This window comes from Trichomonas vaginalis, chromosome V (genome assembly GCF_026262505.1).
Source record: "Trichomonas vaginalis G3 chromosome V, whole genome shotgun sequence".
Classification (NCBI taxonomy): domain Eukaryota; phylum Parabasalia; order Trichomonadida; family Trichomonadidae; genus Trichomonas; species Trichomonas vaginalis.
Genome location: NC_067207.1, coordinates 28,025,280 through 28,039,384, shown reverse-complemented (window position 1 = coordinate 28,039,384; position 14,105 = coordinate 28,025,280). Strand labels below are relative to the sequence as shown.

The 14,105-nt window shown below is 33.3% G+C and overlaps 7 protein-coding genes across 7 annotated transcripts; 4 read left to right on the top strand and 3 right to left on the bottom strand.

Annotated features, from left to right (window-relative positions):
* Positions 1–212: 212 nt before the first annotated feature.
* Positions 213–2,114, top strand: TVAGG3_0416470 (box C/D snoRNA binding protein family; the record flags this gene model as incomplete). The annotated part of the gene is made up of 1 exon (XM_001302840.1): positions 213–2,114. The coding sequence occupies one exon, from the start codon at positions 213–215 to the stop codon at positions 2,112–2,114; it is 1,902 nt and encodes a 633-aa protein (XP_001302841.1).
* A 628-nt stretch (positions 2,115–2,742) lies between these two features.
* Positions 2,743–3,219, top strand: TVAGG3_0416460 (uncharacterized protein; the record flags this gene model as incomplete). The annotated part of the gene is made up of 1 exon (XM_001302841.1): positions 2,743–3,219. One exon carries the CDS (start codon positions 2,743–2,745, stop codon positions 3,217–3,219), a length of 477 nt encoding a protein of 158 aa, XP_001302842.1.
* An 889-nt stretch (positions 3,220–4,108) lies between these two features.
* TVAGG3_0416450 (intraflagellar transport protein 81-like protein family) lies at positions 4,109–6,645 on the bottom strand (the record flags this gene model as incomplete). The annotated part of the gene is made up of 1 exon (XM_001302842.1): positions 4,796–6,640. The coding sequence occupies one exon, from the start codon at positions 6,638–6,640 to the stop codon at positions 4,796–4,798; it is 1,845 nt and encodes a 614-aa protein (XP_001302843.1).
* A 391-nt stretch (positions 6,646–7,036) lies between these two features.
* On the bottom strand, positions 7,037–7,830 carry TVAGG3_0416440 (uncharacterized protein; the record flags this gene model as incomplete). Its single annotated transcript, XM_001302843.1, has 1 exon — positions 7,101–7,808. One exon carries the CDS (start codon positions 7,806–7,808, stop codon positions 7,101–7,103), a length of 708 nt encoding a protein of 235 aa, XP_001302844.1.
* Positions 7,831–8,302: 472 nt separating this feature from the next.
* On the bottom strand, positions 8,303–9,442 carry TVAGG3_0416430 (uncharacterized protein; the record flags this gene model as incomplete). The annotated part of the gene is made up of 1 exon (XM_001302844.1): positions 8,303–9,442. The coding sequence occupies one exon, from the start codon at positions 9,440–9,442 to the stop codon at positions 8,303–8,305; it is 1,140 nt and encodes a 379-aa protein (XP_001302845.1).
* A 143-nt stretch (positions 9,443–9,585) lies between these two features.
* Positions 9,586–11,938, top strand: TVAGG3_0416420 (ATP binding; the record flags this gene model as incomplete). The annotated part of the gene is made up of 1 exon (XM_001302845.1): positions 9,586–11,772. The coding sequence occupies one exon, from the start codon at positions 9,586–9,588 to the stop codon at positions 11,770–11,772; it is 2,187 nt and encodes a 728-aa protein (XP_001302846.1).
* Positions 11,939–12,922: 984 nt separating this feature from the next.
* Positions 12,923–14,029, top strand: TVAGG3_0416410 (uncharacterized protein; the record flags this gene model as incomplete). The annotated part of the gene is made up of 1 exon (XM_001302846.1): positions 13,164–13,889. The coding sequence occupies one exon, from the start codon at positions 13,164–13,166 to the stop codon at positions 13,887–13,889; it is 726 nt and encodes a 241-aa protein (XP_001302847.1).
* Positions 14,030–14,105: the final 76 nt, after the last annotated feature.

Here is a 14,105-nt window from a genome sequence, read left to right as displayed (position 1 = left end):
AAAGACATAGCTATTGTTTGATAATTATTTTAGAAAATCCTTAAAATAAAAGAAATTTATTATCATATTCTTTTAAAATAGAAATAAAACAATGACATAAATAATTCATTGCTTATGGTCAATCTATTTGCACAAGAATTATCCGGTAGAATATGCTGCGTAATGAGATATGAAGAAGGGCATAAAAATCTTTGTCACTTTTTAAAATCTAAATGTTCCACAAATATCAGAAGAGCAGAAGCCAAGTCAAAGAAGAGAAGCAAAAGGAGAGGAAGGCTTTTGACGATGAAGTTGACTCAATAAATGAACGTCTTAACCAAATTGCACACAATAACTACATAGATCCCGGAATGACTGACGAATTTTCATCACTGCCAATACTCGAATCAACAAAGAAGTCGCTTGAGAAGAGCAAGTTTACAAAAATGAGTCCAATTCAGAAACAGACACTTTTATACACTTTATGTGGTCGTGATATCATCGGTGCAGCAGAAACAGGTTCCGGTAAGACACTTGCATTCTGCATTCCTATTGTTGAATCACTCAAGAAAGCCAAATTCTCAAAAATGTCCGGAATTGGTGCAATAATCATTTCTCCAACACGAGATCTTGCAGCACAGACATTCGATGTACTAAAGAAACTCATCAAAGATACAGATATCAGTGCCGGCTTAATCACAGGTGGCATGGATTTCGAAATGGAACAAGAAGGTCTTTCCAGACTTAACATAATCATATGCACAATGGGTCGTCTTAAAGAGCACATGGAAACTACATCTACATTTAACGCTGATCATTTACAAATTCTTGTTTTGGATGAAGCAGATAAACTTATGAACAAAGAATTCATCCGCGACCTCAAACACGTTATCGCCGATCTTCCAGATACCCGCCAGACAATGTTATTCACAGCTACAGCAACAAAAGCCATTAAAGATATCTCAAAATTATCTTTATCTAATCCAGCACGTGTCAATCTTACAGAAGAACGTTCTACTGTCATGCCAGAGAGCCTTATTCAGTTCTACGCTATAGTAAATCTCTCAGAAAAATGGAATACTTTATTTTCCTTCTTAAAGATGCATTTAAACGACAAAATAATCGTATTCATGGAGACAGTTAAGATGGTTCGTTTCGCTTACGAGGCTTTCAAGCACCTTCGCCCCGGTCTTCCAATTCTCCATTTGACTGGTAAGCAAAACTCGAATTTGAGATTCGATGTTATCAGGGAATTCAAGTCCCAAAAGCGCTGCGCCATTTTCACTACGGATGTGGCCGCTCGTGGTCTCGATTTCCCCGATATTACGTGGGTCGTACAAATGGACTGCCCATCCTCCACAGATACTTATATCCATAGAGCCGGTAGAACTGCCAGATTCCATAAGATGGGTAAAAGCATCGTTTTCTTGACTCCAAGCGAGAAGATGATGGTTGAAAAGCTTGCGAAGCTGAATATTGAGTTGAAAGGTGCACAGATCATTGGCGATAATTTAGTAGATATCAGACCAAGGTTAGTTGACATCTGTGCGAGGTTTTCTGACGTAAAACATCTCGCGATGAAAGCTGTGACAACTTACATTAGATCTGTCAAGCACCATGAAGACGGCGAAGTCTTTGTAGTCCAAAATATCTTGGACGAACTCGAAGATTTCTCTAAAAGTTTCGGACTTTTGTCTGTCCCAGTGAGAAAACAAACTAAAAAAGTGATAGAAGAAAAAAGTGACAACGAAAATGAATCCTCAGACGATGGCGAAGAAGATGATGAAGAAGAGAAGTCTGATGATTTCTTTGAAGTTGTAGATGACGAAGATGACAAAGAATCAAAAGAAATTGCTGAATCTTCCGGACCAAAACCGACAACAATGGAATTTAGGTCTCCTGACGAGCCAATTCCACAGGAAGAGTACGAAGCATGGAGAAACAGGCTGAAGAACCTCCTTTCTGGCGAAAAGAAGCCTAAATCAGAGAAGAAAACGAAAGAACAACACAGGAAAGAGAGAGAAGAGAAGAGAATGGCCAAAGAAGAAAGAGAAGAAGAGGAGGAAGAGGAAGAAAAGAAGGAGAAGACATTAGAAGAAGCTGCTGCTGAAGCTTTGCTTGATGATTTAGATTAATTTAATAATTTATTATTTTTATAGAGTTATTTATTTTATATATAGAGATAAAAGATTATATTTTTTGCTTATTATTATATAGTGGCCGATTCATTCATGAAAAAAATACTGCTAGTATTGCTTTACATAAGTGAATATTAAAGTACTAAGATTACTTATTAATGCTGTTGCTCATTTATTAAGGGCTTATTGGAAATCAATTGTGATCTATTTTAGAATTCTTGACCAAGATTGATAGCTTTACAAAATATGTGGAACCGCTTTACTTATTCATTTTTCGCCCTATTTTGTTAAAATTAAGGAAAAAGCTTAATATTCATATAGATGTATCTGTATATACTTTATTTTATAGCTGCACTAATACAACTGTTGAAATTAATTCCCAATATCATTGGCTCATTAGTATTCGAAAAAGTGATAAAAATTTAAGAGCAGGTACAAAAAAAGTCACTTTCGAATTATAACAATTTATTTCGAATATCGTGAAAAGTATGAAATTACCTGCTTCAATAGCCTATTATATTTATGTTTCAAAAATTAAATTTCAAACCGAAATTTTCTTTCAAAAAAATTGATACAAACTTTCGATTTTTAAATGGTTTACATATCGTCATCTAGGTATCCTTAAATGGGTTCGAGCAGCTCTTGCTCCAAAGTATCCCCAGATAGTATTTCATTCCCATATAAATATATCTCTGATTTAGAAGATTCATATTATAATTCCAAAGCTATCAAGATGAAACCAATCATTTTTTCACAACAGCAGCGTAAAAAGGTTATTGTTCCTAAATGTGTTTGGTTTAAAAGATTTGAAATCAAATATGCATTCCCAATCATACCAATATGCTGTGATGGAGAAAATGTTGACTTTAATGTTGGTTGTGACTACTATTTCATTAACAATAACAATGAAATAGGATATTTAAAGCTTACATATGAAGAAAATGATAGTATAACTCCAAGGGTCGAACATGAAATAGTCCGAGAAGTTAATGTAACTAATATAGTCGAAAAGAGGATGTTGAAGATTGCAAATCTGTTGCTTAATCCAATATCAAAAACATTGTCATCACAAATTCAAGATTTGAACTGCGATCTTCCATAATTTTTCGAATTTAAGAAGAAACTACTCAACGACAACGATGTAACATATATTCCAGAAGGTACCAAATGTACACTCTCATTTTCTGAGACAATTCTCGTTAATGGAATACATCCTCCTAGAATCATTCCGAAGTATCATAATAATTCAAGTGTCTACCATGTAAATAACAATAATGAGCAACTCAAAGCCATCAGAAAGCAAACATATGATAAAAAAATAAAGCAATCTGCTAACAAATATCAAAAAATAAATGAAATTCAAGTAATTCAAAATTTTGATGAGGAAAATGATCATTCTGGAAGTGAAAAGTGGGGTATCAAGATTATGATCATTCATACGATCCAATACCAAAAATTAACTATGATTACATTTATTATTTTGAAAATAAAAGTCAGAAAAAGGAAATAGGATTGAATGACGAATACTATTACCCTGTCATTGCATTTCGCGGTGTATACAACGATCGTGTGTTCTTTTTCTATGGCCCAAGTCTCTTTGTAGTTTCAAATACAAAACAAATTACTGATGCACAAATGTTTGTCTCTCGATATTCTTACGGTCCTTTCTACTTGAGTTCCGAATTTAGATCTCCATCAAACACAAGAGAGAAAAAACTTGTTCGACAAATGAAGAAGTTTTTCAAGAAAGACTGTATATATCAACAAAATCCAGCAATCTACCCCAACTTTGCAATGTATGGATTACCCGCATATGGAATTGATACAGCATCTTATTACATTAAAGATTTTGTTCCTATGGGTGATGTTATAAATCTAAAACAAATTGTTGAGGATTTTTTAAAAAACAGATAAACTCTTTCTCAGGCTTTGTAATTATCTTTCATTTTGTTGATTTTATTTTAAACATTTTTTTTTATAATCTAATGTGCGTTCACAAGATTTTACATTCATCAAATGAGTCTGTATGCATCAGCCTAACTTTGTGTCCATTTTCTAGGTGACCATGAAGAATTGTATTAAATCCATTATAATTTTTCCAATTTTGATTAAGGGCGCTCCATAGATGATAGACAATCCTCAGAAAAGCATTTTTAAGGCTATATGTGTTCATTTTTGTGCAACACAGGTGTAAGCTGAGGCTCAATTCTCTGAAATAGTCAGAGTAAACCTGTCGTATACTCTCTACTTTCAATAATTAGTCAGAGTATACTGAGTACTTTTCTTTGGATGGTATAGAGAACAGTATACCTTGGATTGTTATTCTATGATTTTGTGAGAGCATGTAGATGAAAGGTTGAATTATGGTTCTTTAAACTATCATGAGTATTGATGATATGGGTCAGTTACAAGACCATTATTCTTTATTTATTTCAATTTAGATGGAAATGAGCTCCTTGAATGATTTATAAAAATCGATTGTTGAAATAATAGGTTGTTCATTAGGTATAAGAATATCAATTTAAGCTTATTAATAAGAAATTTCAATGAATATCTAGCATTTTGACAAAAGCTTTAGCATTTAGCTATAATACGTGCATAAATGTATATATATCCTTAAATATAAATTAAGTATATTTTGACAAAATATTCGAAAAAAAAAATATTTATTCTGCAAATTAATTTGTAATGATGATATGTTCGTTGACATTGTGTATTTCGTCGTATTCTTTCTCTTTGTCCTTCTTGTTCTGCTCCTGTGTATTTCTCTGGCACTGTAGTTTGACTTGGAGGATTCTTCTTAGACTCTGGAATGCTTCTAACTGTTTCTGGTTCTCCTGGCTCTGTCCACCGATTGCCTTCTTCTGTTCTTTAAGTTCCTTTGTTCGCTTCTTCATTGCGAGTGTTTCTTTCTGGAAATAATCAGCATAAGTCTTAATAGTACTAGAAATTGGGTTTCCTGTTTCAACAGCGCGTTGTTCATCTGTAAGGCGTTTAACTGTACGTTGTTGTTGACCAAGAAGTGCTTGAATGTTAAAGAATTTACTTTGATATGTAGAAATTTCAGCACGAAGCTTCTTGCATTCATCATCAAGTTCGTTGCATGCTGTATCGTATTCTAATTCTGCCTTTTCCTTGCGCTGTTTAGCTTGGAGATATTTGTTTTCGATTTCTGCTTTTTCTTTACGTTTTTCTTGAAGAGCAGTAACGAATGGACGGAGTTCTTCCTGGCGAGCTTTGATAGAGCGCTGAATCTCTTGAACAATTTGAGACATTTCTTCTAAAGTCTTCTTCTTGTTGTCATCGATATCTGCCTTTGTAGCGGAGTACTGTTCAAGCTTAGCACGAGTATCGCGGAAGCCGTAGATACCTTTCTGCTTCTCGATACGTTCAATTTCATCTTGAACGGATTTCTGCTGAGCTTTTACGAGAGCTTCTGTTCTCATGATGATTGCGAGCTCTTTACGGTAAACGCTGATCTCATTCTGGAGTTGTCTGTAGTTTTGGTTCTTAGTTTTGAGTAATTCGATGTAATTCGTGAATTGTTGCTGGTTTGGAATTTCGATGATGCCTTGGGCTTGCTTTTCTTGAAGGCGCTTTTCAGCCTCTGCACGCTTGGCTTGAATGTCCTTAAGCATGTTCTCTTTTTCTTCCTGTTTTTTACTTGCAGCGAAGACTTGTTTCTGGAGGAAAGCAAGGTTGTTGTCATCTGTCTTGCCTGTTGTAACCTTCTTCAACTGGGCAAGCTCATCGCGCTTTTCTTGAAGGTTTTTCTCAAGATGTGATTTCATATTTTTAATACGATCAGAAGAAACTTGCTGGCGATGCATTAACAGTCTCTTTTCATCTCCAAGACGGTCGATTTGCTCGTTTAACTTCAATTCGCGCTCGGATTCGGTTCTGATTTTTCCAGTCAAAACAAGGAGTTCTTGGAGGTTCTTGACGCCCTGGAGCTTCCTCTTGAAGCTGTTAATCTTGTTAGCAAGTCTGGCTTTGTCTGCTTCGAGGTCGGTCTTCGTTGTCTTTAATTCTTCAACGGAAGTAGCTCCGAGCTCTTCGTGCTCGTTGTATGTTGCTTCGAACTGCTCACGAAGTTCACGAAGCTGGGTCATCATTTCTTGGACTGTTGTATCTACGGCGATTTCATCTGGAACGTGGTCACCTTCCATGTATTTAGCTACGTAAGCGCGCTTCTTCATCTCGTCCATATCGTGGAGTAAGAAGAGAAGAGCTGGGTGAATAATTGTTGGGTCAACATCCTTAAACTTGCGATCCCATTCATCTGCTGGACATGGGAACTCGAATTTAAGAACACGAAGGAATTCTGAGATACGATCGACTGTTGCCTCGATTTTTTCTGTGCCAATCTTTTCCGGTTGCTCCGGAGAAACTGCATGTATAACGGTTTCCAGAAGATCTAAGAGATCTTTGTTAGCAAGATCAGAGAATTGCACAAGTGTGAAATTCATCTGCATATTGTTCTTCAAAAGAAGAACAATTTGCTCATCCATATCATTCTCCATTATTTTTTAAAAATTTGAAACGTACTTTTTGACATTCGTCAAAAGACATGGGGCAAGTATTGTTTGTAATATAATGACAATATCTATTGTCATATAACTAGATATTTAATGGCATCCAATCAAAATACGTAGCATTCGCTTAATTTCAAATAATTTAATAAAACATAGGTTTTAATTGCGTTTATTCTTATTATCTTCTTATAAAGTTTTATATTTTCATAGTATATTAGTATAATTATTCTTATTTGATAAAAATTTTTTTGAAATTACAATATTTTATTAATTTTTATGCATGTATCAACTTAGTTACTAGATGTAATAATCATTTATCTATTTTTAAGCATAACTTCTTCAATATAACGCTTCAATAACATTTTTTAAAAAATTAGATGTTTGGGATCAAACAAACAATCATGTTTAATAATAACAAAATAGATATATGAACAAAAGTTATATCAGCTTATTTGAATGTCATTAATTTCAAATAACAATGGGTTCTTAATTCAATATCGCCTGTATCATTAGGGAACATTGGTGGATGTTTCTCAATACCTATGATTTCGACTTTAAATCCAAACTTTTCCTCGGCCAACTGGAAAAAGTTTAAATCATTTTGAGCTAAATGGGGAACATGATGGCTATGAGCTACAAGCGCCTTACCATCTGGTTTGAGGCATGCTTTAAGAGATTTTAACAATGGTTTGTGACCAGAATGATTAAAAACTAAGTCACAGAGTATTGCAATATCGAATTTTTCTCCATTATTTGCCTCTAGAACTGGTGTAACATCGTTACCCCAACTGTGTCCAACAACTTTGATATTTGGATAATTTTTTGTGTTGTATTCTAATGTTTCAAGTATAACACGTTCATTGTAATCAGTAGCAACAACGTTTTTAGCCCCGCTAACAGCTGCAGAAACTGCGCATAATCCAACTCCTGAACCAAATTCAACAACTGTTTTGCCTTCGACATTAAATTCATTGTCTTTAGCAAGTATATGTTTGCTTGCAATGCGTCCTGTAATCCAAACGAGTTCACCCCATAATGAATGATGTTTCCCCATTTGACGAAGATGAAAACCATTTACATCGATGTATTTGTACTCTGGTTCAGAGTCAGAGTCGCTTGAATTAGTTTCGAAGAGCTCAGCCATATCATTCTCCATTGGGATAGGAGAAAAAGATGTCTAAAAAATTATCCGACCATGATATAAAAGATGTTTGAGCTACAATAGCATTGCACAATCCAACAACTTTTCGCTCCTGGGTTCATAAATTCCCCTAAGATAAATTAATGATTAAAAAGGATTCAAAGAGAAAGCAGTTTCAAGTAATATGTGATCAGATAAATGATAAATTTCATAATAGCATGGTTTAAAAAAACTAAACTTTATTATAAGATAGAATTTTCGTTTATTTTAGATAGAATTAGATCCGGGTATTGCTTTGGATAGAGTCAGACAGTATAATATACATATTTATTAACAACAACAAAATAATATTATAATTTTCTTAGATCATACGTAAAATAGTATGATTCTGCATTTCTAAGAGGTAATTCTACAACAACATATCGAATTCAAAAGGATATTTCATAAATATATTAATTCTGATAAAATCAAGTTCAAACTTACGAAAAACTGAAGAAATGTCTAATATTTCAATCAGTTGAATCGCTAAATCTGATTTTGAAATGATGAGATCTTTGAGCAAAAGATTTTTCAGTTGATTTCAGGAGTTCTCTTTCTGTAGACAAATCTACAATTGGTTTTGGCTTTCTGATAATAATATCGCCATGGATAGCGTATAAATCTGTATTTTTTATGTAATTTTTGATTATTTCTTCGGAAAAGCCAGTTTCCTTAGCAACATAACTGATTCTGACGCGATAATACGGCATCAGAGCTTTTTCTATGGCGCTGTATTGAGATCTGTGCTCATTCAATTGTTCAAGGAGTTCAAGTCCGATACGGAGATCAGTGTCACTTTCCGAAATTTGAGAGGCGGCAAGATTCTTATCAAAATTTGACGATAGGAGTATTGAAATATTAGAATGACTATCAATGAGCGTTTGATCGATCAATTTTTCTGTAAGAAGACATGTAATTACATATAATAACATAATTCTATAGTCTCGTGGGGTTTTTGTTTGAGAGTGTATTAATAATTCGTAAAGAATTTGATTTGTCTTTTTGAAACGTCTTTTGTGGTAAAAGTATAGGGCAGTGCCGTAATTAAACGCAAGCTTAATACGGTCAGTGTAAAAAAATGCCCCATTTGGCAACAAAAGTTTCGTAAATTTTTCTATATCGTTTTCGTCATTTGATAAATCAGCAAAGGCTAGCTTTAACGTGTTGTATATGTTGAACATATCTCTTGATGTCTTATCTGTACGAAATGATGGCGTTTGAAAAAAATCTTGAATTTCTTCGCAATTTTTTTGAGCATTGACTGGATCATTAAATGCAAACATTTGAAATTGAGCCTGCAATAATTTGATATAAGTATATATTTCTTTTGAATCATTTTTATCGATATTTGAATTTAATATTTCGAAAATATTATTTATTTCTGCATCTGTAAGATAAGATTTCAACCTCCCAGCAAAGAGGACTTGAAGGGAATTGATTATTTTCGGACAACCGAGCTTTTCAGCGTAAATCAAAATCAATTCTTTGTGACATTCCACTTGAATCCGCTCATCATTACGCCCAGCCCTTAACCTGTTATAGAGTTTTCCAACGGAGATGTCAGAACTCCATAAAGGAGCACTGCTTCCATCTCCGCTGGATAAACTCATTTTGTGAAGTCAAATGATGATTTCTTCTCAATTATGTTATTGAATACAGTATTCATATGAATCGTTAATGGAATATTTTTTATCAAGAGAACTTTATCATTTTGACCAAATTAACTCATTCAAAAAAAAATTATTTTCAGAAAATGCTTTCTCTACTATTAATTACACTAAGTAGATCGGCTGTTATAGGTATTGACATTGGATCTGAGACTATAAAGGCCGGAATCTTCAGAAAGAAGATTGTTGAAGTGATTTTAAATGAACAATCGAAAAGATTAACAGACGCTTTAGTTGCATTCGATACAAACAAGTCAATAGAACTAGAAAACATTAAAGATATTGATCGTAGAATCGGATACTCAGCAAATGCAATTTTAATGAAAAATCAATCTGCTGTTTTCAGAGGATTTACAGAAATCCTTGGAAAAACAGAAGATGATGAAATTAATGCACATCTAGACAGAAGAATGTATGGAATAAATATGAAAAATGGAACAATAAACGGAATCGATCCATTAATACCTTTGGCAATGCTTTTCGAGCGTATTATTAAAAACGCAGAAGTTCAGTTCGGAAAAGATGACTATTCTAATGTTGTTATTGCAGTTCCTCCATTTTTCACTGAAGTTCAGAAAATGAAAGTTATTGAAGCTGCTGAAATCGTGAATCTTAATGTTCTAAGAATAATAGATGCAAAGACAGTAGCTGCTTATACGTATGCTCATGAAAAATTGAGCTTTTTCGTAAGAGAACCGAAATCAGTTGCTTTCATTGATTTTGGAGTCTCAAAAATTACAATTTCCGGATATAAATTCTCAGCAACATATGAAAACAGGCGTGGAGTCAATCCTCGTCCTCAACCAAAAGTTGAAGAACTATTTTTCACTTGGGATGATACAATTGGTGGTATAGACTTCGATGTTCTAATTGCTAAAGATATACAGCAGAAATATCAACTTCCGACCGTAGATTACAAATTACTTCTTGATGCAAAGAAAATTAAGCATTCTTTGACATTAAATGACAAAGCAAATGAAACAATCGATGCTTTGAACCGTAAAATTGTATATACAAGGGAAGAATTCTATAATTCTTGCAAAGAAATTTTTGATAAACTAGAAAATTTGGCAAAATCAGTCAATATGACATTTGATAACATCGAATTCCTTGGTGGAGCATCGCGTGTCCTCAAGGTACAAGAAATTTTCGAGAAATACCTTGGAAATATTACAAAATATTTAAATAACGACGAAGCTGTACTTTACGGGGCCACCTTGTATGGGGCAATACTTAAAGATCTCCAAAGAAGCGAAATCACCCTTACTCCACTTAATAACTTGGCTGTAAACGTAAGTTTCGGAGATGAATCAAAAATGATGATACAAAATAACGTTCTAACGGCCAAAACAAAGACCGCTAGATTTGACAATACCAACAAAAGCATTCCTGAGATCGTTGTCTATTACGGAGACAGATTTCCGATTGGATGTACAAATATAATCGGAAAGTGGTCAATTAAAATTATGAAAGATGGTGGCAGGTTATCATTCATCTTCAGTGTAACTCAAAATGGTATTTTGCAGCTTTCCAAAGCCCAACTTTTCCACAAATCAGAATCCGGTAGCCAGCAGATCGTCGAAGTTGACTACAACGAGCAGAGAAGGCCATATTATATATCCAAGGAAGACAGGGATGGCTACAAACTGATCCTTTCCAAGTTTTCAGAAAATGACAGAAGATTATACAAAATTAACGAAGCGAAGAACGAATTCGATGCTGTCCTATTCGCCCTGAAGAACAACATGTCTGACAAAGTCTTCCTTTCTGTCATAAATCCTCTAGAAATGGACACAATCCGTCAAAAAATTAACGATACAATTAAGTGGTCGGAAGAAAACAAAGAATTCGAAGATGAAAAGGAACTGATTGCCCAAAAGAACAAAGTTATAAAATACATGAGTAGTATTGTCAACAGAGCAACAGAGAAGAAAGGAAGAGGCCCAGCAATTCAAGAACTCGACTATTTGTTGAATGACATGCAAGAAGCTGTTTTAGATCGATGGAAGAAACAGAAGTTGCATGTCCCGAAGGCACAAAAGAAAGCCATTCTAACACACATCAAACAGACAAGAGAGTGGCTCACGAGAATGATGAACGAACAAGAAGAACTCGAGGAATACGATGAACCAATTTTGACTTGTAAAATGATAGAGTTGAGAGTGAAGAAACTCAGCAGCGCGTACAAGGAATTGGAAGAGGCCGTGCTGACAAATAAGATAAAGAGTTATAGAGATGAAGATGATGAGGATATCTTCGGTGCTGATTTGTAGAAAAAATATTTTGATTAAATTTTTTTGTATTTTTTATTTAAAAAAAAGTGATATTTATTTCGAAGTAATTCATCTGTAGGCAACAATAAATGTTGTGTCTGACTTAGTGATTAGTTAAACCCAGAATAAAGATCTTTCAATTGTTGGATGCTGCATACTTTAAGTACAAAGTATTCATGATGATTAACTCATGGCTTTTCTTTTAAAAGTCAAAAAGAAAGGTATGTTCATAATAGTCCTGCTTAATTCAAGCATATATTGCTGGCAACTAAACTTGTCTAAAGTAAAATAGCATGAGAGTTGACTAAAATGATATATTATTTATATTTCAAAGCCAATTACATTAGCATATGATAAAATACGTAATGATGTAAAAAGAAAATACTAATTTTTATTCCAAATTTGAAAGTTATTATTCTCATCAAATTTAAGGTCGGGTTGAAAACTCGTACATTAAAAAAAAACTCGTACATGCCTCAAAAATTGAATACTTTTCAATAGACTTTCTCAATCCTATCGTCAAAAATCTGTCATCCTATCATTCACTTTACAAAACCCATCGTTCACTTTACACAACCTATCGTTGAAAATCTGTCATTCCTCTCAATTTTTGAGGCATGTACGAGTTTTTTTGATGCCCCATTTTTCAACCCAACCTTATATTAATGAATAGAAGAAATACTCTATATTGATTCTGGAATTTTTGGTCTAGTTTCACTTTTTGCATATGAACTCTATATTGATTCTGGCTAGTAACTAAAGAAATTAAAAATAATTTTTGGCCCATTAATATTCTAAAAAGTGCCTTTTTGGCGGTTTTAAAGCACTCAAAAATTGAAGACCCTTAACAATGTGTAAAGTTTTTATAATGCCACTTTTTCTGTGAACTTTATTCGTTTTGAAATAAAATTATCCAATGCGAAAGAATGATGTTAGTCTACTTTGAAATGTGTATTTTTATTGGAAAATAATTGAAAGGATAAATTTGAAATGACTTTTGTGACTCATAAAAAATTGTTTTTGTAGCAAATTTTGAAACCATGAACCTTAATTCTTTCAATTCATTTTTGTTTTCGATAAAATTATATTGAATTCATAAAACGTTTTAAACTTAATCAAAAATTTTGAATTGCTATTTTTTCCGATCATACATAATTTATTCATTTTAAGCAAGTACAATAAATGCGATATTTGATATAAAATCATTTTAGAATCAACGTTAAAATAACCAAAATCGAGTTCAAACGGTTTTTAAATATCAAAAATTTTACAAAAAAATTGTTTATATGTTTTCATGCTTGTCATCATTTAATAATTTGTAAATATTTCAATTTCGTATTAACTTTTCTAAGGATTGAAAAAATTCTTTCACAAATTTTAAAATAGGTTAAATGTTGGAACTAATAACCTATCTTTTTGTATTCGCGTATTCCGCCAAGAAGTTTAATGCAACAACAGTTGATTTTGTTAGCATCAGTAACTATTCAGACCTTTTCGAAGCCATGAGACAACTTCATAATTCAACTAACTTAACTAGGGATGGTTTTATTATAGTCAAAAATTCTTCATCATACGATAATTCACAGTCATCACGTAAAACTGTTGATTGTATTGTTCAGCATCCCATGCAATTTTTTGATTCCCGATTTGTTACTGGAGCAAATGATACTGATTCATGGATTACATTAGATTTTTTGACATCTAAAGTAACTCTACGTCACTATACTATTTATTATGCAAAGCAAAGAAGATTCATGGTTGATTATGTTTTATACGGAGAAGAAGCTAGTTCTTGGAAAATAATAGATAGACGAGTTGTTAAGCCAGGCGACTTTGAAACAATTAACACACCCAAGGGAGAAATATGGGCGTATTCCTACAATGTTACAACCCCGCTTAGAAACTACTCAAGATTAATGCTTAAAGATATTGGGGATAATGTTGACCAAATGGAAAATATGTCAGCCCCAATAAGCCATGATACGAAAAAGGCTACTACTTTAGCAAAACTTCTCTTCTATGGTACGATTTATCCTGAAACAGTGAGGTTCTCTCCAATAAAATTGAAGAGAAAAGAGCAAATGATGTTCAATTTCGCTATGTTCTCTAGTCTATAAGAATTAAATTATTATTTTCCTTCAGTTTCGGCGCGTAGCGCAGCTAGATGATATATATAGTGATTGTCTGTTGCTAAAACATAAAATCATTAAGAATCAAAAACCATTTCTAAAAATGTATTTTTTAAGACTTAATTTTGATAGTTTTCACTCAAAATTTTTCATCATTTCACAACATATTCTTAATAAATACTTTGCTTTCAATATTTCATTTGA